The following is a 21559-nucleotide window of genomic DNA, read 5'->3' as shown; positions in this document are numbered from 1 at the left end:
TTCTAATCTGTAATGGCGTTTTCAATCGGTGCCTCTATTGGCGGCCTCCATTAGTAGACTCCGACTTCAATGCTCTTTTATCTTCAGCGTACATGTATTTGCTAACATTCGGATGCATTTCACTTTAGTACAACAACCGCAACTTCAATGATGCTGTCTATCCCAGACTATATGCATGGGATTTACAGATCACGGGGCAATCTGGCCAAGAGACAGCTGTCTTTATCTTCCACAAATATTTAATTAATCGTACTACTAATATCTACATCTATACATCTTTCCCAATCACGCAGCGTTTCCCCTCAGCGCATTATATCTGTCCGACAACTCCTGCAGCAACTCCTTGCTCGTCGCCAATGAGTTGAGCGTCTTCATTCCCGCTGAAAGGCCACACGTGTCGCTGTTTACAGGGTGTACTTGCTCATCCTCCACCTCGGACCTCTTGTTAAAGTGAAGTCCAGGGGCAATTGTCGCGCAGTTGTTCTCGGCTCGAGCAGCCCGCAGCTGGCAAAGTTCTGCTGTCTCGCAGTCGCCAGTGCACGAGGCTACGTTCCAACCACGGCTCTTGTACGCGATGTACTGGTTAAAGGTGTCTGCATCTGACTGGAACAGGGCCGTTACGTTGTGCCAGAATGCGGGCGTCAGTTCGGCGGCCGGGTCGGTCACGGGAGGGTTGAGCTTGGAGCCGTATGCCTCCTTGGCGGAGTAGTATTTTGTCCACACTGGTCCTGTCGTCTGGAAGGCGGCGTTGGTCATGTCGGCAATGTAGGTCGTTGAATCCAGGACAGCAAAGGTATCAGGGTCGACATCGTAGACGCGGAATGAGGGCATGCCCGAAGTAGGAGTCAGCGAGGGGCAGATGTAGGATGTCATGATTGCATGTGCAGCATCTTGGCTACTATAGTTTGAGTAGCTGATCTCAAAGTGGTCGACGTGCGTATGACCGAAGAACATGGCCGCAATGGTCGACGAGTAGCGGTTCACAACCTGGTCGATGTAGTTTGATCCTGCGTGGAATGCATCACTCACGCCAAGGGGCATATGTCCGATGATGTAGACTCTCTCACCCGCCTTCTCTGCAGCATCTAGCTCGCTAACAAGCCACTTGATCTGTCCATCGGGATCTTGCTCCATCGTCTCCTGGTATAACCAAAAGTTCATGCGGTAGTAGAAGTTCGTGTTCAGAGAAATGACTCTCAGGTTGCCGTTGGGATATTTAGTGGAATAGGCGCCAAAGTTTATCATATCGTTCTGCTCTGAAGCTCCAACCCAGCGAGTCCATTCTTCGGATAGAAGATCGTATACCCATTGAGACGAGTTGCTGATAGACGCAACAGGGAAAGCATTGACGGGGCTGGCTTCATGATTGCCGGCAGTACCATAAACGAGACCAAGATACTGGCTCATCAGTGTGTAGGCGTTAGTGACTGCGGACAGAGACACGTTAGACTGTAGTACTGAGCATGAAAAAAATTGGAATGAATGGGGAACCAACTTGATTGCTCGTTATAAGCTTCCGTAGTGTTCCAGACCGCATGGTCAACGATATCGCCAGTGAAGAGCGTAAAAGCCGCATCTGGCACAAGTTCTTGGATGGCTTGATACAAACTCGTCTCCAAGCTCACGGGGGCATCACAGTTGTGGTCTCCATTTGGCCCTGCAGGCGACGTTGAGGTGCCAGGTGCGTCGGCAGCCGAATATGCTCTAATTCATTATAACATCATCAGAATTTTGAACTCCTACTAAGGAAGAGCAGCTCACCTGCAGCAAATGGGCTTTGTGCAATTTGTGCTTGCGCCTGTCACGTAAAGAGGGTCAATATGGATATCTGAGTATTGAACCACTTTGAGAGGCGTTTTCCCACTCGGCGCTGGGCGACCAGTAGATGGCTTTGGAGAGGGAAAAGGAACATTCCACTGAGGAACAGCCGGTTCAGCGCAGAGTCCGAGTAGTGATTCGCAGAAGAGGTCTGATGACTCGGAGCCGAGATCCATGTTTCGAAGAGAATTTGCAATGATGGGTCCCTCCAGCGCAATACTGCCAACACAAACATCGGTATCTTCGACCTAAGGTCCCATATTAGCCACTAGCAAATAGATATAAGACGACCAGATGTGAGGGCTACCAACCTTGGCAAGTTCGCAAAGACCCGTAGCTATACTGACAAACGCGCTGTTTCCAAACTCGGCCACTCCCATGAGGAGAACAAGAATTCCCTGGCGTCATGTTAGAATCCAACTAGAGAAGTCTGGTTGCATATAGTATATCCTAACCTGGCAAGCAGCGCAAGTAGCGGCATTCTTGATGTCGTTCCAAATATCATCTACCAAACTTCTTGCCTCGATTGCTCTCTTGAAATCTTCGATATCACGAGGAGGGATGCTGGTGTCTTCAAGAGAAACTGCGCCCCGGGCAACAGAGCCCAGGGCCAATAGTGTAAGCGTCGAGCTGGGACGCATCGTCAGTTCAGGTTCCAGGCCTGGTTGTAGAAAGATGATCTACAGGGACCAGGAACCAGGCGCTTGGCAGGGCCCTTCATCGTGTATATATAACTTTACGTATACATCAATCACATTACATCTCCACGACGCCCACCCACTTACACCAGCTGCAATTCAGCCGGTGCGGCATAACATCTCCACCCGACTATACGAGCCTTGATTCTTCACAAGGCGTTCGGTTCACACGGAGCATCCCCCAGCCTGACCAGGAATGCTCCTCATGGCGGATGACCTTCCGGACTTCGTCTGGTTCCATTCGCGATACCACGCTGAAAGTATACCAAGGCCGAGGCACCGTCCAGTAGCATCTCATCAATGCCACCCTCCCCTGAAACGGTTCAAAAGCGACGGACCGGATCGAGATCCAATCAGAGGCGAGGCCCTACACATGCACCAAGAGAGACCAGCTAATTAGAGGAAAGGATATGCAGCCCTCGGGGGCTTTCTGGTGCGGTTCGGCAGATCATGAGGCGGGGAAAGCTGTTGGCGGCTGATGCTGGTTGGGGAAAGCTAATGCGATATGACAATAAGATCTGCCTGATAGCCATCTCTTTTGTTTCTGGAACTTATGATGTGTGGCTGTAGTTGCCGCGCCAAGACGGCAACGAGAGAGGGTGCGCAAATTAAAAACAGCTTAAAGACGGTATCTAAATGATGATGAAGGTGATTCTCAGCTATAGATGACAGAAATGAGAGAAGCCGGCCAAATAAGCCTTCTACTATACCAGCAGCGTTGTTGAGATCACTTACAACACCCTGTGTTCTAAAAACGGCATGTCAAATGACTTCAAGGTTTGTTGCATAAATCACGAGTCAATAGACTACAAATACCACAACATTTATTTTTTTCGACCAATACCAAAGCCCATTGCAGTCACCTGCGCGAGATTATGCATTACATGCGGCTTCTCTCCTCTAAAAGCCGAAAAGAAAAAAGAGCCCAGTTTTCCTCATATGCCCTCGGTCACCAACTCAGAAAGTCATTCCTGCTGCTAGCCTACAGTGGGCTAAGAGATGGGTGAGGGGCTGCTGTGATATCGGCCGAGACTCCTCTGCATGTGAAAAGACTTGGGATGGCTCGTTCACTTCGTAGCGCCCGACCTTCCCTGCTGGTCGAGCTTGGTGCATAAGCGCTACATTCGCTTCGCGTAATGATCTTTTGTTTGGCCCTCACTGTTTTGGTTGTTGTTTTGGTGGCTGTATTGATTGTTGTCTTGGTTGCTGTTTTGGTTTTGGGACGATGTTTGGTGTGTCAGCTTAAAGCCTTCGTAGCATTTAAATCTGCCAGCTGGGTATTCAAAACGCCAGCCCCAATAGTTCTACCAAAGGATATATAATATGAGAAAGTAGCATCATCATAAACGGTGAAATAATTATCCAAAAGTGCATGTTTATTATACACAAGTTCGTCGCCAAGTCGTACACATATCCATCCTTATATAGAACTTACAAATGTTGCCCGCCACCCAATTCTGATTTATTCCGATGGTCCGAGTTATAATACAAGATCCCCTCGATATTTATACTTATACAGTAGAGGAGATTCCCCTGATTCACAGCTACACCATACTTCCATCACTCCTTTGGTGGCTGAAAGGTTTCACGGGATACAGCATCTCGTTCCCATGCAACATGCATAGGACTATCCGCTTCCTGCTGCGTACGTATTTCTCTAAATATTTCGCCCTTCTTGGCCAGTGCCGGTAGCTTTCCTTGAAACATCTTGTACCAGTCCCAGTGTTCCGAGGACTGTGGCGCAAGTACCTTCTTTCGCCGCTGCTTGAGTTTATGATAAATAGTGCGTGCCTTTGGATCAGGTAGTTCGGTAATGTTATATTGAACCGACCAGTCGAAATCGTCTTCTTTTCTGACGTTTGTTGGTCGCTCAACGTGTTCGCCATTCACTTGGTTGCGAATAGTGACAAACATGCCCAATATTTCACGCTGTGGTCGCTCAGGGCCTTCCGTACTATCCATGGCTTCACTCTCGTCTCCCTCTTCTTCTTCAATAAATTCATCTTCATTTGAAGTTTCGTCTTTAGCAGATGCCGTTTGTCCATCCTCGCCAAGTTCCGTATCATCTTCTTTAGTTTTTGTGGTTAAATCGGCAAACATTCGTTGAAACGTCTTTAAATTTTGCGCCTTGTTGTCAATGCCCACTGTGGCCTTCAGGATCAAATCTGTCAAGGAAGCCTTTTGCATCTCTGAGTCGGCTGTATCAAAGTTAGTCTCTGACTTGTCACGTCGATCTTCGACTGATGCCTCATCACCACCCAGACCGTCCTCTGAGTCACGTTTTCGAAGTGGCTCTACAACATCTCCAGGGTCGTCAGATCTATCTCGTAGTTCCTTGATCTTAGAAGAGTGTGCCGTCAGAGATGCCACCATAGCATCCAGATACTGCTCGATTTCGAGCTCAGTCTTGTCTTTAAGAATTCCGCTTTGCTCGAGAGCCTCCTGGACAGCTTCCCTGACTGATCCTATTCCCAGAGAATCATCTTCCACTGTTTCTTCAACCTTATTCATCATATCGTTCCAGGCAGCCTCGTTCTGTGCATCTTGGTAAGGAAGATCGTCAGAAAGCTGCCCTGTCTCTTCATTGGATGGCTGCGACTCGGACTGCGCAACCTCTCTCGCTTCTTCAGATCCTTCTTCGGCCTCTGCTTTGTTGATGGCACGCTCTAATTCCTCAACGGTTGATTTGCCAGCTTCTTGAGTTTTCGTCATTTCTTCTTCCGTCACCGGTTCAGCAAAGAAGTATGTAAGAGGCACCTTTGTTGGGCGAGTCTCTACATGCAGTCGAAGTGTTCGTCCTGGGAAACGTTTGGTAGCTCTGTCCATGAGCTCGTTCAAAAGTGTGACGCTGATTTTGAATTCTTGGTCGCCTACTCGGCGATCATTAGTCCCGTGAAGAGCCACATCCATTTCATCCAAGCTGATGTACTGGAAACCAAATATTCGCTGTGTGTTGTGATATGCGACAAAGATGCCATCCATGCGGCCCATTCGCACTTGTAGAGAGTATTTCAAAAACACAGTTCTGATCATATCGTAGTACTCGCGCTCAAACGACTCCCATTGGCCAAATCGTTTCTGGATTTCGTAGCCTGCTCCTTTCTCGTATCCTCGGACGTCCATTCTGACGGCAACAACTGCTCGCGTTTTCAGGTCAAACATACCGGAGCCAGGAAGCCTGGGGTCGTAAGCATCTAGCTGTGATCGCATCATGAAGTCTCCCAAAGTAGTATAGTGGAACGCGTCCTCTGCGTTTCTCTCTTCCTCTGTTAGCTGATGAGATCGCGATCTCCTAAACTTTTCGAATTCTTCTTTCGGCAACGTAAGGAGCTTTTCCATTGATTTACCAAGCAAGCTGAGGATATTTTCTGTATCATATTCTTTGTCGGAGTCAAATGCATAGACTCCATCATTGAAGTGTGCAAAAGCAGCGGCAGGGCCACGGCTTATAGCGGTAAAATTATAAGACTCCGGCTCCAGTGATCGTGATAAATACGAAAAGTTAGGTTTTCTCCAAGCTGAGAGAAGATAGTGGAAATGAGATAAGATCGAAGTCATGCTTGATGTTGAGCCGCAGTATTTCATGCCGTGTGCAGCGCTAAGCTGCCTCAACTTTACATCTTTGGATGAGGTAACATAACTCCTGAGCGCATCGAAATCGAACTCTTTCACCGGCATGATGGAAGCCAGATAAGGATCAAAATTGAAAACACGAGATCGATCATCTTGCATATGGTAGACTCCTGGGTTGAATAGTACTCGGTCAAGGCTGTGAGAAAGTTGCGGCACTGGTAGCATTTCGTCCTCTTCAACTGGGCACAGCTTCAGATGCTGGGGCCGTATGGTTTTAACATCCAATTCTGGTTTGGCCTTTGCTTTTCTTCCCTTCCATAGTTTCTTAGCCAGAGAGGTCTTCTCAGGAGGTAAATCTTCCGGCGCAGCTGGTTCCTCAGCGTAACGAGCTATCACATCGTCCTCATTTTCTCGTTCATGCTCTATTCTTTGCTGGGCATTTTCCAATTTTCTTCTTGAATTTAAACCTGAGCTTGAGGCCTGAAGACGGGATTTTAATGAAGTCCATAAGCCTGCAGATGGCGGTATTACTGCATTATGAGATTCTCCTTCGTCTTTCTGAGCGCCATTCTCATGGGTCAAAGCGAATACTCCAGGTTCTGCAGAGCTGGGCTGCTGATCCTTTGGCGATTTTTTCCTTTTCGGTTTCTCCGAAGAATCTTTCCGCGAATTTGTTCTCAAAGAGCTTTGCCGACGCTTGGCTCTAGCTCTACTTCGCCCTGGTTTGCCATCTAGCACTTGGGTAGTTGTGAAGGTTTTTAAGCTGGTCTTGATTAGAGGCTGTGGTCGGCGGAGGGCCCAGAGGGTAGCATGCAGGGCCAGTGGTCTGGCACGGAGAAATGGCTGAATCATCTCAAATTATGAGACGACATGCTCTTATAAAAATAGCATAGAGATGTTTTTATTGGATTGAAGGGAAGATGTATGTCCCTTGCAAACGATTAAGCTCATAGCTACCTAAGTACAAGGGTACATCATAGAGTTTTGCTTATCGATAAAAGATACCAGATACCCCCGGCAATACAGCGGAAGATTCGGGCCCTCATGTCACTGCTTAGCGGGCGGCAGCTTGCCGTTTGCAGGCGCCACACGCAATCCGCTTTGTAGTGCTGGCACTGATGAACTCCCCTGCGACAGCTTCATCGCGGATCTCAAGAAGCTCCAGTCGGTTGGTACGTCATACTAAACAGTCAGCAGGGTTCGAAGCCTTGAGCTGCAGACATGGGTGCCAGCGACTCCAAAATAGGGTTTAAGCAAGGGATATTCAGACTATCAGAGGAGCGGAACATTGCGGCGCATGACCCGTATTGGACCTCAGTGCGTGATGCCCTTGATCTCACTTGCCACCCAGAAGCTGATGGGGTCTTAGTTCTGGGAACTTCCCGAGTCGTCTGAGGATGTTTTTAGCCTCTTCTCGCCCAACGATATTCGTCGAACCCGTGACAATGCCCTAGAAAACATCGAAACCTTGATTATAGCCTTGACAACGCGGATCTTTAATCTACGTCACCATCCATCCTTTCCAGACGTCGACAGTGCTCCCGAGCGAGACATCTTAAACTGTATCAGAGTTTTGACCCGAATATTGCCATACTTGTATGAAAAAGAAAGCTTGGGATCATGGGAAGAGCGATTCTTCTGGACCCCACGGAGGATAAAGGGCCGTACTTCAAGCACAAACGAAGTGCTGTTTGATGGAGCTCAGGATGGGAAAGAGTTACCTCAGCCAGCAGCAGAAAAGCATGAAGAATTGAGGCCTCTGGCGGAGGAATTGTTGGATACGTTGATCGACCTCCTATTCTTCTCGGATTTCACACTACCTCGCCAACCAGATGGGCAGTCCAAGGTCTCATATGCCATATGGCAGAGCGGGGTTGGATGCAATACCGCTGTTGCAACGACAAAGGAATTTGAAAGCAACCGATGCGAAATTCTAAGGCTAATTATGACTTTTGCTGGCCAAAGCATGTATACGACCCCAGCGGTGCTTCCACAGAGGGGAGTTCGGACTCTGACTTACCTCTGCACATCTTCCGACAAGCAAATAGTGCTTTCAGTACTCTGCTCTCTTCTAAACACCGTGAGTACATTTTTTTCATCTTCAGAGGGATTCTGGAGCTAACTATCCCATCTATAGACGTTGAAGTACAATCCAGCAAGCTGGCGCGTACCATATAATACTTTAGTATTCAAGGACACCAAGCAGGTGCTTGTGACCTATTCTATTCACTCCTTATTGGCCATGCTCATATACCCCATACCTGAAGACGCTTCTTCAACCTCTCACAAAAACTATTATCGTCATTTTCTTGGCAGAATACATCGCCCCCAAGACTTCCAGTTTATAGTAGATGGAATGACGCGGATACTCAACCAGCCACTTCAGGAGAAAAGTTCATATCTCCCTACCTCTCAAGCTTCTTCAAATCTAGCTCCAGAGGTTCTAATGCTTTTCTGGGAGCTGACTCAATGCAACAAAAGATTTCGGTCATTCATTATCGACACTGATCGAGCGCACGACTTTGTTGTATTGGCCCTATTCTATGCTTTGGAGTACAAAAATGAACCCTCCAAGCAGGGCGTGGTGCGCATGTGTGTTTTTCTCTTGCAGACTTTAAGCGTGGAACAAAGCTTTGGTTCTCACCTCAACAAGCCATTCGAAGGCCAGGAAAGTCTCCCTGCGAGCATAAGAATTAATGGATTCGGGGGCACCTATGCCGATTTTCTTCTGCACTCAATCTACACATTAATTACTACAAGCCAAGGCAACTTCGCTCCCGTCTATCCCGCTCTTCTCGCAATAATTAACAACATAGCTCCACATATCCAAGGCCTGAGTACCTCCAGCAGTTCTCAGCTCATGCATCTATTTTCATCGATGTCGTCACCATCTTTTTTGCTTGCCAACGAGACCAACCATAGCCTTCTCCACTCTCTGCTGGATTCTGTTAACTCCATAATCGAAAATAAATATCGCGAGAATCCCGAGCTAATATTAGCCATCCTAAAAAATAAGAAGCGTATTGAAGCACTTAGGACATTTACACTGGAAAGCGGGCAAGAGGAGATTGAGAAGATTAACAGGAGAAGGAAAGATTCTGGAAGTCACGTCGGGCCTTTTGACGATGGATCTCGACGAAGTTCTGTGGATAGTCTACGAAGTCCAACCAATCCTTTATCCAGGACTCAGTCTTTGGAAGAGGTCCCCGAGGATAGCGCATTCGCCATTGGAGACGATGAGGACGACGACAATGATAGCGAAGAAGAGCCCCAACCAACCCCCGCGGCGTCAACCGCTAGCGAAAATCCGTCCCAGGCATCGTCTACAACCAATGTCGAAGACGCAGTACCTGTACAGATGCGAGGAATGTCAGAGAAGGCGCGAGGGAAAATGCCAGCCAACATTCAATCTTTCTCTCGGCAGAATAGCTCAACAAGCCTAGGGGCATACTCCACTGCAAATCAGGGTTATGGGAGTAGCTTTGAGCCGACAGCGCCGTGGATCGACAGTTGGCTACCCGAATTACCTCTGCATACCATTTTGTCCATTATTCAGCAGGCAACGAGCCTCCTGCCACAGCAAGTGTCTGCTCGAGATGCAACACCCGAGACTCTGCGTCGGATTCAAAAGATGGACTTTGTTGGTCTAGAGCCATCTCCCATCCGAGTTCAGTCGTTTGAGTGGTCTCAATTGGCACTTGGATGGTACGAATCGCTCCTTTGGGGAGTCATCTTTGCCAGTGAGATGCAGATTGCAAAGGGTACTATGGGTATATGGAATGGCACTTCTATCAAGCTCTTCCGGGTCCAGGAGACGGCGGCGGCAGGTCCCACCCTGACCTCACCCAGAGGGGCTGTGGATGCTGTCGGAAGCAATATCGTCTCGCGAATTGGCCAAATCAATCTTCGCGGCGGCCCGGCACCTTCAAATCCTGCACCGAACAGGGGTGGATCGAGTACATGATATCTACTTATCGTATTATTACATTTCTACTACTACTGGAAATGCAGCGCATGAAATGAGCCAAGAGTCATCAAACACACGACGCAGTCCAATGAGATACCAACCAGATCTTTTAATATACTATTGCGAGCCGTTCTTGCTTGGCAAATCTCATTCTGTTCCGTGCGAGGCGCCGCTTGATCCAATCAGCCCCCCTGGATAGCATATCCCTGCGTGTGCTGGGCGAGAAAAGAGGAAAGTAGCACATCAGCTTTTGGCTATTCCCTCCGTTACAGCGCCACCGGGCCAATCAGACAACTTGACGTGGCCAGGAGGGCCTCGTGTTAATATCCGCAATCGTCGACACCTAACGGGCATGGGGGAGATGCTGGAGAACGAGGGCAGACTACGTATTTGTGCGACTGATAACGATGGGCATCAATATTTCGCGGCTGGGTGTGATGGTTGGGCCGTGCGTTCGCCATGGCTTTGCTCCAAATGGGTGTACGATGTACGTATTTGAGAGAAATTAATAAGGTAATATGCAGAGTACTTATAGGAGACTGGGGCTGCGACGTCATCTGCGCCTCCATATGAGTCTCATTATTTTAGCCTTTGGAGGCGCTGGCATAGAGGGAATTGAAACTGTACATTGATTGATGGGCCTACAAACTCTATGAATGCGACGTGATGACGGAATGCAGAAGCTGGAGCGAGCCACTTGGTCTTTAGCTGAGAAGCTGCGCTAGGAGCACACCGCGCAGTATTCACGTCGGGAAATGATCCCGCGCAAGGATCGGCGATTGCCACTAAGAGAGCGCTCCCCCATAGTATTAGCAGTTGACAGCTCGAGCTCCAGCCCCAGAATCGAGACGAGGCAGCCGAACAGCGTGGGATGAAGCCGTTTTAGTGAGGGGCCAAGCCACAAGCTGGCAGTCCGTCACTGTCCATGATTGCGAATAAGAGGCACGCTAGCGCTAGCCGCCGCTTTTACCGTGACCTGAACGATGGCCTAGCTATAGCTAACCCATTTTGCCGCTTCCTGTTATATGCGGCTGAGACAAACAATGCGTTTTACGTTTACGAGCTTCCCTTTGCAAACTCGTCTCGCTGCTGTTCGCGAGCCTCTGGTCTCTAGCATACAAATAGCGTGTTGCCTCTTCTCGCACGCGGCCAATGCAATGAATGCGACTCTCAACTAACACCATCCAAGGAGCTTCCGGCACGCACTGGGGACATTGTCCTTTGACTTCGCCATCATGTCTCAACCTGGTCAATCTACCCAGGCAGCAAACTCGGCTGCTAATGGAGAGATCAAAGAATACAAGATTCATGTGAGACTCGAAAAACCTCATATAGGCTGTTCAGACATGTGCTCGGGCTGTTACTAATCATCTCCATGTCTACTTGCGCAGGCCTCAAGCAAATACCTTGATCTGACGCGGCAGAAGCTCGAGCTAGCCCGGCTTCCTCGCGAGGTTCCCGACGCGAATTCCAAAGCGTGGTGGAATCCGAAACCCACGTTGGAGCCTCTCATTGACTTTTGGTAAGTATGCGCGCGCAGCAGCGTCCACCTTTGAAGCAGGGCGTAGTAATTAATGGAGAGTCGCTAGGCTAGAGCACTTTGCCTGGAGGGATCATGAAAGTGAAATCAATGACTCGGTTCCCCAGTTCAGAATCAGCATACAGACATCTGCCACAGAAGCCCCGACGAGGGTGCACTTCATCCATGCGCGGTCGCGCCATCCCAACCCTGTGCCTCTGCTCTTAATACCTCCGTTTCCCTTCACCAACTTGTCCTTTCGCCATATCACCGACATCTTTGCCAATCCCAATGACCCGGACGCCGATCAACCTTTTCACTTTGTTATGCCCTCTCTTCCTGGACTGGGCTTCAGCGATTCTCTTCCCAGTAGCGTGCATACAGTTTCCAAAACGGCCGAGATGTTGGACACCCTCATGAAACAACTAGGATATAAATACTATATCGCGACTAATTCCGGATCATCTATTACTCCTAAAGGCAGTATTGACTGGAAAATCATCAATCATTTAGCTGCTAATTACTCAGAGTCTTGCCTGGGGGTTCATTTAGTATCGCCGCCATGGAAAGCACCAGAGGCGCGGAAGGATCCCGTCGAATGGCTAAAACTGACGCTGGCAAAGTCTCTAAAGGCAGGGATTCTGGGCTATACAAAAGAGGACATAACAGCGCTTCGGACGAGTGATAGAGAAAAGGCAAAGAGGAAGTCTAACACTGATATGACTACTATTGGAGCGTTTGGAGCATATGACCCGAACACGTTGGCTTATGCACTCTGCGATTCTCCAACTGGGCTGCTAGTATTCTTCCTGACTCTAATTAGGACGCTGGGATCAGAGAAAGAGTTTACTGCCACGGAGCTCGTCACGATCACAAAGTTGACGTGGCTCCCAGGTCCGGAGGGGGCACTGCGATTATGGGCGGAGAACTATCTCTTGGCGAAGGAAGAGACGGAGCTAAAGCCGTCGCATAGAACGAAGGCTGCCATCACGGTATTCTTAGCCGACGACGCGGCCAGCCAGAATGGTCCCAGCTCAGAGCAGAAGGCCGGTTCACATTCCCCATTCTCCTACGTATGTCCCAACTGGGGCAAACAGCATTACGACGTAGTTTGGACTGGTAGAGTACAGGGGAAGCAGGGGTTGTTAGCTTGGGAGCGGCCACAGATTATTGCAGACGGCGCAAGGAATCTTGCCAAAGCATTGCTCGCAGTGGACAAGAGGCTTTATGAGGTTGAACGCCGCAGGGGGAGGACGGATTAATTCGAGTAGCCTCTTAAGCTGATGGGCGCTCATTAATTTCCAGAAGATACATATGATGTGGTTTGGCCATACTCAAAAGCTCGGGCTAGTAATTGTAAGTTAGTTGGTATTTAATAATAAAGATTTGAGGAATTGGTATCACTTTCTGGGCCTTTCAATATGAAGTCGAGGAGAATCATGCTATCACCCAATAGCTAGTTTTGGCAGTTCCATATTGGGAAGCCTTCCAGAAGCTGGTGGCCCAAAAGAGAAACCTCCTCAGTTCGTTGGGCATCAATATACAAAAATGAAAAGAAAGGGCCAAAGAAGAAAAAAAGTCCAATTCCGCGCTGAGAAGCGTTCGAATTGCTGCTAAGAATTGACATTATTTCACTATATGCTATCCCTGGAAGTGACAACTTCTCCTATAGCCAACATTAGGCCTGAAGATTGGCGGGGCTTCTGGCTCTAGCTGCCGGGGTGGTCTGTGCGTACTGTCTCAATCCAGCCAGTGGCAGTCAGTCAGCTATGATGGACCTGACATAGGCTCAACGCCTTGAACAAGCACCGATCCTGGTTTAACACCACCAACATCATATCTCGAATCTCCCTCTTTGCTGCAACAAATCCATAGCGAGGAGTCTCCCGAACCCAGACCCCGGGCGCATCGACTTTTTTTTGCCCAGCGCCGACGACAATGCTCCCTCGTAACCACCCCCTCTGGTGACAATACTCAACGGCCCATCATGTCCAACGGCTACGGCAGCTCGATGCGCAATGGCGACGGTTACGGCAACTTTGGGCGGTCAAATGATGACTACGACCCGTTTGGCGATAGTAGAAATAGGATAGACCGGTACAATATCCAGCCACCCTCATCGCAGAGCCTCCGCAACATGCCGTCGCGACCGCGCGCCCAGGAGACGAGCGCTGAGAGACAGATAACTCAGGTCTTGGAACACATCAGGGGCGAATGGCCGTCTCTGTGCCGGGAAGACTGCGTTCCTGTTCAGCTGGCCCTCCAGCTGCTGGATAACAGCTCGGTTGGTCGCGCCCACGACTACCGCAGGTTCCAGACGACGCACACGTATCTCCAGGACTCGCTGAAAAACATTGTACACGAGCATCATCAGGGCTTCAACAGTTCGATCGGTACATTCCACAAGATTCAGAGCAGCATTCAGGTCTCCCAGAAGCGAGTCCGAGCTCTCAAGGAGTCGCTGTCATTATCAAAAACGAGCTTGTGCGCTACAGATCCGGGACTGAAGATTCTCTCCGAAGAGTCAAAAGCATACGATGAACTTTTACAAACGCTAAACGAATTAGACGACCTCCGAGCTGTTCCTGATCAGCTAGAGGCCCGTATATCCGAGAAACGATTCTTGACGGCAGTCGAGGTGTTGCAAAATGCACTGCGACGACTGAGGAAGCCCGAGCTGGATAACATTGGAGCTTTGAGTGATCTAAGAAGCTACCTCGCCAATCAGGAAACCGTTCTCATGGATATTTTGGTTGAAGAACTGCACGAGCACCTTTATCTGAAGTCCCCGTACTGTCAACAGAGATGGTCAAGCTTGGCTAAGAACCGAGGCGGAGTAGACGGGGGTAATCGCGGCGACGAAGCTAATACCGCCACCCCGTTCTACCTGATTTTGGACTCGATTGATTTTGAGAGGCCAGTGATAGAAGATCCCATGAAAAACCCGGAGGCGGACACATTCTACTACGTAACTCTCTTGGTCGAGGCGCTGAACAAACTGGGTAGACTGCAGAACGCCGTAGAAACTTTGAAACAGAGGCTACCTGTTGAACTGTTCAGTGTTGTTACTGAGACGAATAATGAGGTTGAGCAACGGCACCCAACTTCGTTCCGTGCTGCTATTGGGAAGCTGGATGGAGTGCAGATATACAGCCCCAGAGAAATCCAGATGCGAGCAGATGTCATTTATGACCTTCTTTGGACACTTTACGGCAAGTTTGAGGCCATTGGAGAAGGGCAGCGCGTGTTTCATGAATCCATCAAAGCTCTTATTCGCCGCGAAGGCTCCGGCAATAATATTGCCCTGCTTGGCAGTTTCAAGGAGCTGTGGAATCTCTACCAAAATGAGATACGGTCCCTTCTGCACAATTATGTAACAACAGATGCCGATGTTTACCAATTCGATTCTCCTACGCCGGGAATTGGTGCTAGTGGCAAGGATGGCATGCGAGAACACCTATTCAAATTTTCAGAAACGGATTCCAAATCTACTGAAGTCACTACAGAGTATGATGCGCTGGAGACTATCATTCAAGCTACTGTTCCTGGCTTGACAGGCGGTTCTCGAAAACAGGGCTCTGATAGCAAGAGGAACAAGTCAGCTGCTGATGAGGCCGGGTCAAGACGAAGCGCTGTGTACGGTGCGGGTCGACAGGCGTCGGGTCCTTCCAAGTCATTGGTTGAGCCGAGCGTTTTCAATATGAGTCTGCTCTTACCGCCGACTCTCATCTTCTTGCAGCGGCTGAAGAATATTGTTCCTCCTGGTTCTGATCTAGCCACCAGCACGCTAACCAGCTTCCTCGATAATTTCTTGGTCAATGTATTCCAGCCACAACTGGATGAGACTCTTGCAAAGCTGGCCGACACCGTTTTTGGTGAGGCCGACTCCTTTTCGCAGGATCCCGCTTGGAGCCAATGCTCTCAGCGACCAATCTTTAAGGGAACCACTGCGTTCTTCCAAGTGGTCACAGCATTCTGCAGAATGCTTGGCACCATTCCTCCGGATCAAGCTTTGAGCTCTCTCATCGTCACTCAGATGATGAGATATTATGACCGCTGCTTTAGCTGGTTCCAATCACTCGTGACCAAGAGGCATGATCAACCTTCTGATTCGAACAACTTGCGAGCATCAGCCCGCTTTTCTGTGCAATCTGGCAAAGTGAATGAAATTGCAAAGCAACTTTCGGACGAGCTAGATGGCAGCTTGATGAAGGAAGAGGTGCAGCTTCTAATTCAGAAGACAAACGTCCAGCGGCTGCAGGCAAACGACGTTATCCAAGACCGAGACACGATATCATCCTTGTGTCTTTTATACAACAGCATGAGATGGCTGGCTGCGAAGATTCAGAGCTTGAGGCATATAACAGCGCATGAGACGGATTCGTCACGGCAGCATCTCCCCCGTCAATCAGGCCAACGGTGGGCGTTGAGTGATCCCAGTAAGACTGCAAGCCAGAATCAAGTGCAGCTTCCTCTTACAGAGGAGTCAGCCCAGTAAGTAATCCATGATAGTACTGTCTAATATTCAACGCCGCTAATAGATCTTGGTAGAAACTTTGACAATATTGTGTCGTCTTTTGAAGAGCTGGCTGCTACAGCTCTATTAACCTTGCACATGGAAGTGCGTTGTCGGGTGATTTATTCGCTGCGAAATACTCTGTCGCCAGACTTGGCGCCTTATATCCTGGAGCAGGACGTAAGGGAGCCGGATCCCCAAATCATCAGTCTCAACCAGGAGTTGATTGTTTTGGATGAGACAATCGTGCAATTCTTGAGAGAAAAGGAAGTTTTGTTCATTCGTACCGGGCTTGGTATCCTGATCAACACTTTCTTGGTTAAGAATGCCACTCTAGCCTCCCCTATGAACGACAAAGGATGTCAACGCATGCAGTTGAATATTCTCGTTCTTCAGCAGAACCTCAAAAATGTCGAAGACGGAACCGACCTAGCAAAGGCCGCAAGCTACTTTTCACTTTTCGAAAGGGGTCCAGATGCTATCATTGAGAAAGCAAGAGAGTACAAGGACAGGCATGGAATGGGCACGCTTTCCATTGATCCCAATAGCTTCTCATTCGAGGAGCTTAAAGCTTTGATTGAGCTCTGCTATAGCGAACAGATGGCGAACCCGGAGAGAGGCATCACGTCGGCTGCCAGGAGGCAGCTGGATGATAAGTTTTCGAGGTTGAGCGAGTTTAAGTGGGAATAATAGCATTAGAAGGCGGCGTAATGAGTGGTTTGTAGATGTTATGACGAAGATTGGGGTAGATGAGGGCGCTGGGGATATATTTATATGTTTGGTCATAGTTATGCGCTTATCGATATTCCACGGAGGTGCTTTCGGTATCAAGATTTTGGAGAGCTAGATTCGGGCCGGCCAGTTAATCAATATGACTATATCATATATTGACCACACTTAGTGAGTAATCAAGTGGTATGGCATTGACAGTATTTTCTAGTGAATGTGTGACGTATTTCTCCTATAATAACAACAATTATTTCAACGCCACCATCAAATCAATTGAGAAGAAAATCGAAGAGAATAAAATAACAAATGAAAACATTAACAAGGGGTATCAGTAAATTCATCATGTCCTGGGTTGCCTCATATTCGCCAGCACCCTTGCGAGCAGCTGCTCCCGGGTATCCTTCTTATGCGGAAAGAGGTTTCTCTAGAAGCAGAGAAACTGTATTAGCCTAGTAGTTCACACTACTTTTTGGATGGAAAGAAAAAAAATAGAAAGCCTTACTGCGGCTAGCCATCTTCGCATTTCTTCTCTGGTCCACGTTTCTGGATCGCCTTTGGGATCATCTTGAGCTGGAAACATGTCCCCGCCGAAGATACTCCAAGCTGCTGCTGCGGTGACTGCAGCTCCAAAGGCTTTGCTTGCTGTTAGAATGAAACCATATGATGAATTACATAGGCATGGACATACCGAGCAGTAAATTCTGTGATTTTGTTAGAAATTCAAGGCCGGTTAAACAGCTATCATTGGTTGTTGTAGAGCTCAGCTCACCTTGGATTTCATCGCATTGTCTAGTGGAGTAGACATCTTGAGATGATATAGAAATCTGGATTACACACAACCTATCTTGAATGTGCAAAATTGAAACTTTTTGAAAAGGGCTATTAAATTTATATATCAGAGAGAGAATAAAGAAAATGGAAGTTTGCCTTACTTAGCTACTTTGCATTGATGGAATGTGTCCTGATTCTTGTAATTCAAAGCAGAAGCCACTTAGACCGTCGGTAACACGCACGCTCGTCGCCACAATCACCAGCCACATCTGCCAGCCACAGCCACAGCTAAATTTGTGGCTAGTGGATTTGTTGGCCCGTGCGTCCACCTCCCCGCGAAGCGGGCGCACAAAAATAATTTGTTGCCAAAAATCCAGCATACTATCTCCAATCGAAATTTCGTACTCTCTGTTTTGCCCACGAACCCGTCTCACAGAGCCGATCAAATACCGCCAAAATGCCTAAGGAGGTCGCTGATATCAAGAAGGTGAGGATTTTCTATTGAAGCTTAATTGATGATTTATTCTTCAATGTACTAATATTCTTTTCCTCCAGTTCATCGAGATCTGCCGTCGCAAGGACGCTTCGTGTACGTATTCGATGCAGCCAGCCGAAAGGCCACCCCAGAGGAGGAAAAATCTCAACGATATTCGAGCATGCGGCGACAGATGGAATCAATGAACTGTATCAACTAACTTCTCTCCAGCCGCGCGGATCAAGAAGAACAAGAAGGCCCACAACATCAAGTTCAAGGTCCGATGCCAGAAGCACCTCTACACCCTGGTGCTGAAGGACAACGACAAGGCCGAGAAGCTTAAGCAGTCCCTTCCTCCTAGTATGCACCCCCGACCTTTACTTGTCCCAACTTGAATTCGACGGCATCGTCGAAGCACGAGAATGATCGAAGCTAACAAATATTTTTTTCAACTACAGACCTGCAGATCGCAGAGGTTTCTAAGAAGAACTAAGAAAATGAATTGGCGGTAAAACGGAGGTGGTGGCATTCGGCGTGAGAAGGGTTTACATGCACAACTGGGCGTCTCGGGATACCTTGCATTTCATGTGCTCAGAACGCGCGCTCGCAATAGAGCTCAATATAACGATTTGAGACACAAACAAAACAAAGCAACAATTCGCACACACCGATTAATGAGTCCGAATGATCTTGTGCCCCAGCTAAGCCGTCTGATGAAGAACCACGAAGAAGAAAAGGAAGGAGAGCCCAGTTGCTCGGTGATGCCCATTTACACAATGTGCCTGAAGCGGCGATGGTCCTTCTTGAGGGCTAGACTGGCCAAGCCTTCTAATCGTTTCTTTGGGACATCGCCAGCCCAGAATACAACCAGATCCTCCTCGCCATCAAATGTTTCAATCCTCCAGCCTGCCCATATGCTCTTCTCCAGACCCTCCTTTCGCAATTCGTCTTCCAGTGTTTGATATTCACGTTGTAGTGCTTCTCGTTGATCGCCTTTGACTGTTATGCGGCAGACGTCGAATGTGTCGTTACTATCCTTGTGCTTGAAGGCTTCGCGCATCTGCGGCCTTGCCCCTGCCGGCTCCATGTGGAACAGCAGGACAGAGTCGCACCCAGGTGCACTGAATTCGCTTAGGCTACCATTCGCCATCCTGTTCTCTGCGCTCTGAATCCATTCTCCATGAGCCTCGGGAGACTCCCAAGGCGCTGTTATGAGAAGTGTTGATTGGTCCGTTGCATCAGTGTACATGCTGCTGACATTCGCGTCGGGATTCAAGTTGTATGCCTGGTTCTTGCGAACCCAGTTGTCCTGAATTTCCTGACACTCCATGAGAGTCTCGAGGAACTCGAGGGCGTCGTACTTGCCCCTTAACTTGATGAGGGCAAATTCGGTAACGGGCATGACGGCTAACTGCGTGTATGAATCGGTTGGTGATACAAGAGAGGGCAATTATGATTGGATGATATTATTTGTCAACTATGGATTTAGGAAAGCTGCTGCGGGCAACCAAAGCCTCTTTTTTTATTGTATTTTCTTTAACTAGGCAATAATACGGTGACGCTGCTGTCCGTGGCTCCGCGGACAACTTTTGTTTCGGATGCCGTATTATTCTTGTTTGCGTAAGATGGTTACCTAGAATCTCCGTGGAAGTCACAGCTTACAAGGGCACACCTCATATAAAAAAAAAAAAAGGGACGATATCGCGGCCGCGCAAGCAACCGCACTTTACTTATAGCCAAATCAATGCCATTCTAGCCCTCCCCTCCATAAACTAAGGCTCGTCGATCAGCCCAGAGTCTGGGCGAAACAAGAGGTGGCTTGAGGCGCTTGTGTCGTCATCACCCCGCCCATTCGACGAGATGGACCAGCCAGAGGGGAGCAGTCTGGTGACTGGATGGCGGTGGCACTGAAATCAAAGTCGATTGGGGCGCAAACTTGTTTTGGACAGTTCCTCGCAATCTTCCCCTTTTGGAAAGATTTTTTGACTATTGATGAAGGGTTCTGACGTGGCGTGGAGGGAAGTGGGATGATTATTTGTCTGGGAAAATGGCTGCAGCTAATAAGAGGATGACTGATTGATACCGGGTAAGGTCACAGCGGCGACGCTATTAGAAGTAAAGAAATGGCTATTGAATAAATAATAGAGTGGCCGATGGCGAATGCGCGTCAATTGTAAGTGTGATGGTGTTAAAGAAGAGAGTGTCTTCTACGAGTGTGAGTTTGTATGTAAAGTACCTGTTGGTTCAACTTTCAATGGGAAGCTACTAACACTTCTAATATAAGATATCGTACCAATATGAACAATCAACGCAAAGAATTTGGTGCTATCCTTAATGCGTATAGTTGGAAATTGATTATCTGTTGCTAATAGAATTCTGTTTCTCTTATATTGCATGCTTGACAGAATTCACTTACAGAGTGCCTTGGTTAGGCTGTTTATTCTGGTTAACATATCTAGATCATTTTGCACGAAGGTTCCAAGTTCTAAGAAGTCGATAAAGAAGCTGATATAATGCAATCTAGGGTAAGAAAAGGACAACGGATATGACAGTAATCTTCGCGGAGCTCATATTTGCCCAGAGGGGTCACCATCTTCCCTCCGTAATCGTAAGTTATCGATTCCTGCCTCGTTCTCAACATGCATCAAACTGAGGCTACTTTGAGGGATCAATGTGCCCAACATCATGTTACGGATGCAAGGGATTGTTTGTTGCGAGGAGTGGTCTTGCGGCTCTGTCCAAGCTAAACGTTGCTGGCTCAAGCGAATACCTCTGTTAGGATTTGCTCGATAGAAAGTTGCTGATAATTTACACTTACATGGCGGCCTCTTTCATATAATACACTTATATATACAAAACGAATAAGAGGCTTGGGTAATTTCATATATCTCCCAACCCAGAGCGATTCTTGGTTCTCAGCATCTTGAGAACCTAGCCCAGAACATACACAGAATTATATTCCTTTAGGAAGATAAACTGGGCAGACTTTCTTCTCTTTGTTACTAAGGTGAAAGGTGTTGAGTATTATAAATCTTCAGAAAGCAAATGTTATAATTCTCACCTCACGAAGCACCGTTGAGCTTTCCCTCTTGTGGAGAGAGAAGTTGAGGATTACTAAGAGAGCCTAGCTTTCTCTATCTCTCATAATAACTAGGCTGTGCAAACTTATAGGCCTAGGTATTGGTTATGTTGTAATCGATGGAAAAAATATCCAAGTTGCTACGCTATTGAGCCATTTGATGCCTTTGCTCTCTGGAAATGATAAATGGATTACATATCAAATCATCAAGAGCATATACGGCATTTGGATGCCGAATTTTTAATCAAGAGAAGGTGTTGTTTGAGACTGTTGGCCAGTTCTATTGGTCAATTGCCTTTGGAGGCTGCATGTCTCTTCTGCATCTGCCCAATATATCACCTATTCCAGGTATAAACCGCATGGAGTGAGCAGCTGGAGATGTATCGGAATATATCGACGAATCCAGTCCAGCCA

At 48.0% G+C, this 21559-nt stretch overlaps 8 protein-coding genes across 8 annotated transcripts; 4 read left to right on the top strand and 4 right to left on the bottom strand.

Annotated features, from left to right (window-relative positions):
- Nucleotides 1-206: 206 nt before the first annotated feature.
- GGI43DRAFT_340987 (Metallo-dependent phosphatase-like protein) lies at nucleotides 207-2585 on the bottom strand. The gene is made up of 5 exons (XM_083202126.1): nucleotides 2274-2585; nucleotides 2130-2216; nucleotides 1762-2066; nucleotides 1496-1704; nucleotides 207-1427 (listed from the first exon to the last, which is right to left on the bottom strand). The coding sequence occupies exons 1-5, from the start codon at nucleotides 2457-2459 to the stop codon at nucleotides 286-288; spliced, it is 1929 nt and encodes a 642-aa protein (XP_083061531.1). The 5' UTR covers nucleotides 2460-2585; the 3' UTR covers nucleotides 207-285.
- A 1311-nt stretch (nucleotides 2586-3896) lies between these two features.
- On the bottom strand, nucleotides 3897-7119 carry GGI43DRAFT_340984 (mitochondrial protein Pet127-domain-containing protein). Its single transcript, XM_083202125.1, has one exon. The coding sequence runs from the start codon at nucleotides 6939-6941 to the stop codon at nucleotides 4077-4079; it is 2865 nt and encodes a 954-aa protein (XP_083061530.1). The 5' UTR covers nucleotides 6942-7119; the 3' UTR covers nucleotides 3897-4076.
- Nucleotides 7120-7130: 11 nt separating this feature from the next.
- GGI43DRAFT_340954 (high-temperature-induced dauer-formation protein-domain-containing protein) lies at nucleotides 7131-10672 on the top strand. The gene is made up of 3 exons (XM_083202123.1): nucleotides 7131-7406; nucleotides 7459-8169; nucleotides 8227-10672. Exons 1-3 carry the CDS (start codon nucleotides 7311-7313, stop codon nucleotides 10051-10053), a joined length of 2634 nt encoding a protein of 877 aa, XP_083061529.1. The 5' UTR covers nucleotides 7131-7310; the 3' UTR covers nucleotides 10054-10672.
- Nucleotides 10673-12934, top strand: GGI43DRAFT_340955 (epoxide hydrolase family protein). The gene is made up of 3 exons (XM_083202124.1): nucleotides 10673-11366; nucleotides 11448-11578; nucleotides 11646-12934. Exons 1-3 carry the CDS (start codon nucleotides 11292-11294, stop codon nucleotides 12835-12837), a joined length of 1398 nt encoding a protein of 465 aa, XP_083061528.1. The 5' UTR covers nucleotides 10673-11291; the 3' UTR covers nucleotides 12838-12934.
- Nucleotides 12935-13329: 395 nt separating this feature from the next.
- Nucleotides 13330-16954, top strand: GGI43DRAFT_340796 (exocyst complex component SEC8). The gene is made up of 2 exons (XM_083202120.1): nucleotides 13330-16069; nucleotides 16127-16954. The coding sequence occupies exons 1-2, from the start codon at nucleotides 13563-13565 to the stop codon at nucleotides 16779-16781; spliced, it is 3162 nt and encodes a 1053-aa protein (XP_083061527.1). The 5' UTR covers nucleotides 13330-13562; the 3' UTR covers nucleotides 16782-16954.
- A 206-nt stretch (nucleotides 16955-17160) lies between these two features.
- GGI43DRAFT_382657 (uncharacterized protein) lies at nucleotides 17161-17625 on the bottom strand (the record flags this gene model as incomplete). The annotated part of the gene is made up of 4 exons (XM_083203266.1): nucleotides 17161-17244; nucleotides 17323-17453; nucleotides 17509-17521; nucleotides 17590-17625. 4 exons carry the CDS (start codon nucleotides 17623-17625, stop codon nucleotides 17161-17163), a joined length of 264 nt encoding a protein of 87 aa, XP_083061526.1.
- Nucleotides 17626-17901: 276 nt separating this feature from the next.
- On the top strand, nucleotides 17902-18737 carry GGI43DRAFT_402039 (60S ribosomal protein eL38). The gene is made up of 4 exons (XM_083205641.1): nucleotides 17902-18078; nucleotides 18147-18180; nucleotides 18298-18426; nucleotides 18525-18737. Exons 1-4 carry the CDS (start codon nucleotides 18049-18051, stop codon nucleotides 18557-18559), a joined length of 228 nt encoding a protein of 75 aa, XP_083061525.1. The 5' UTR covers nucleotides 17902-18048; the 3' UTR covers nucleotides 18560-18737.
- Nucleotides 18588-20043, bottom strand: GGI43DRAFT_340885 (uncharacterized protein). The gene has a single exon (XM_083202122.1). It carries the CDS (start codon nucleotides 19466-19468, stop codon nucleotides 18836-18838), a length of 633 nt encoding a protein of 210 aa, XP_083061524.1. The 5' UTR covers nucleotides 19469-20043; the 3' UTR covers nucleotides 18588-18835.
- Between the last annotated feature and the right edge of the window lie 1516 nt (nucleotides 20044-21559).

Source organism: Trichoderma evansii (assembly GCF_050947405.1).
Source record: "Trichoderma evansii strain SZMC 28006 chromosome Unknown GGI43scaffold_7, whole genome shotgun sequence".
Taxonomy (NCBI): domain Eukaryota; kingdom Fungi; phylum Ascomycota; class Sordariomycetes; order Hypocreales; family Hypocreaceae; genus Trichoderma; species Trichoderma evansii.
The sequence above is the reverse complement of the archived record's forward strand: the minus strand, read 5'-3'. Positions and strand labels throughout refer to the sequence as shown.

What these genes read in the sequence shown, in the direction of transcription:
- GGI43DRAFT_340987 (XM_083202126.1), bottom strand. Translation starts at nt 2,459, where the DNA reads ATGCGTCCCAGCTCGACGCTTACACTATTGGCCCTGGGCTCTGTTGCC. An exon ending in CTACTTGCGCTGCTTGCCAG is followed by an intron (nt 2,217 to 2,273) that starts GTTAGGATATAC and finishes ACATGACGCCAG; the next exon opens with GGAATTCTTGTTCTCCTCAT. An exon ending in ACAAAGCCCATTTGCTGCAG is followed by an intron (nt 1,705 to 1,761) that starts GTGAGCTGCTCT and finishes ATAATGAATTAG; the next exon opens with AGCATATTCGGCTGCCGACG.
- GGI43DRAFT_340984 (XM_083202125.1), bottom strand. Translation starts at nt 6,941, where the DNA reads ATGATTCAGCCATTTCTCCGTGCCAGACCACTGGCCCTGCATGCTACC.
- GGI43DRAFT_340954 (XM_083202123.1), top strand. Translation starts at nt 7,311, where the DNA reads ATGGGTGCCAGCGACTCCAAAATAGGGTTTAAGCAAGGGATATTCAGA. An exon ending in ATGACCCGTATTGGACCTCA is followed by an intron (nt 7,407 to 7,458) that starts GTGCGTGATGCC and finishes ATGGGGTCTTAG; the next exon opens with TTCTGGGAACTTCCCGAGTC. An exon ending in TCTGCTCTCTTCTAAACACC is followed by an intron (nt 8,170 to 8,226) that starts GTGAGTACATTT and finishes TCCCATCTATAG; the next exon opens with ACGTTGAAGTACAATCCAGC.
- GGI43DRAFT_340955 (XM_083202124.1), top strand. Translation starts at nt 11,292, where the DNA reads ATGTCTCAACCTGGTCAATCTACCCAGGCAGCAAACTCGGCTGCTAAT. An exon ending in TCAAAGAATACAAGATTCAT is followed by an intron (nt 11,367 to 11,447) that starts GTGAGACTCGAA and finishes CTACTTGCGCAG; the next exon opens with GCCTCAAGCAAATACCTTGA. An exon ending in GAGCCTCTCATTGACTTTTG is followed by an intron (nt 11,579 to 11,645) that starts GTAAGTATGCGC and finishes GAGAGTCGCTAG; the next exon opens with GCTAGAGCACTTTGCCTGGA.
- GGI43DRAFT_340796 (XM_083202120.1), top strand. Translation starts at nt 13,563, where the DNA reads ATGTCCAACGGCTACGGCAGCTCGATGCGCAATGGCGACGGTTACGGC. An exon ending in CTTACAGAGGAGTCAGCCCA is followed by an intron (nt 16,070 to 16,126) that starts GTAAGTAATCCA and finishes AGATCTTGGTAG; the next exon opens with AAACTTTGACAATATTGTGT.
- GGI43DRAFT_402039 (XM_083205641.1), top strand. Translation starts at nt 18,049, where the DNA reads ATGCCTAAGGAGGTCGCTGATATCAAGAAG. An exon ending in AGGTCGCTGATATCAAGAAG is followed by an intron (nt 18,079 to 18,146) that starts GTGAGGATTTTC and finishes CTTTTCCTCCAG; the next exon opens with TTCATCGAGATCTGCCGTCG. An exon ending in TAAGCAGTCCCTTCCTCCTA is followed by an intron (nt 18,427 to 18,524) that starts GTATGCACCCCC and finishes TTTCAACTACAG; the next exon opens with ACCTGCAGATCGCAGAGGTT.
- GGI43DRAFT_340885 (XM_083202122.1), bottom strand. Translation starts at nt 19,468, where the DNA reads ATGCCCGTTACCGAATTTGCCCTCATCAAGTTAAGGGGCAAGTACGAC.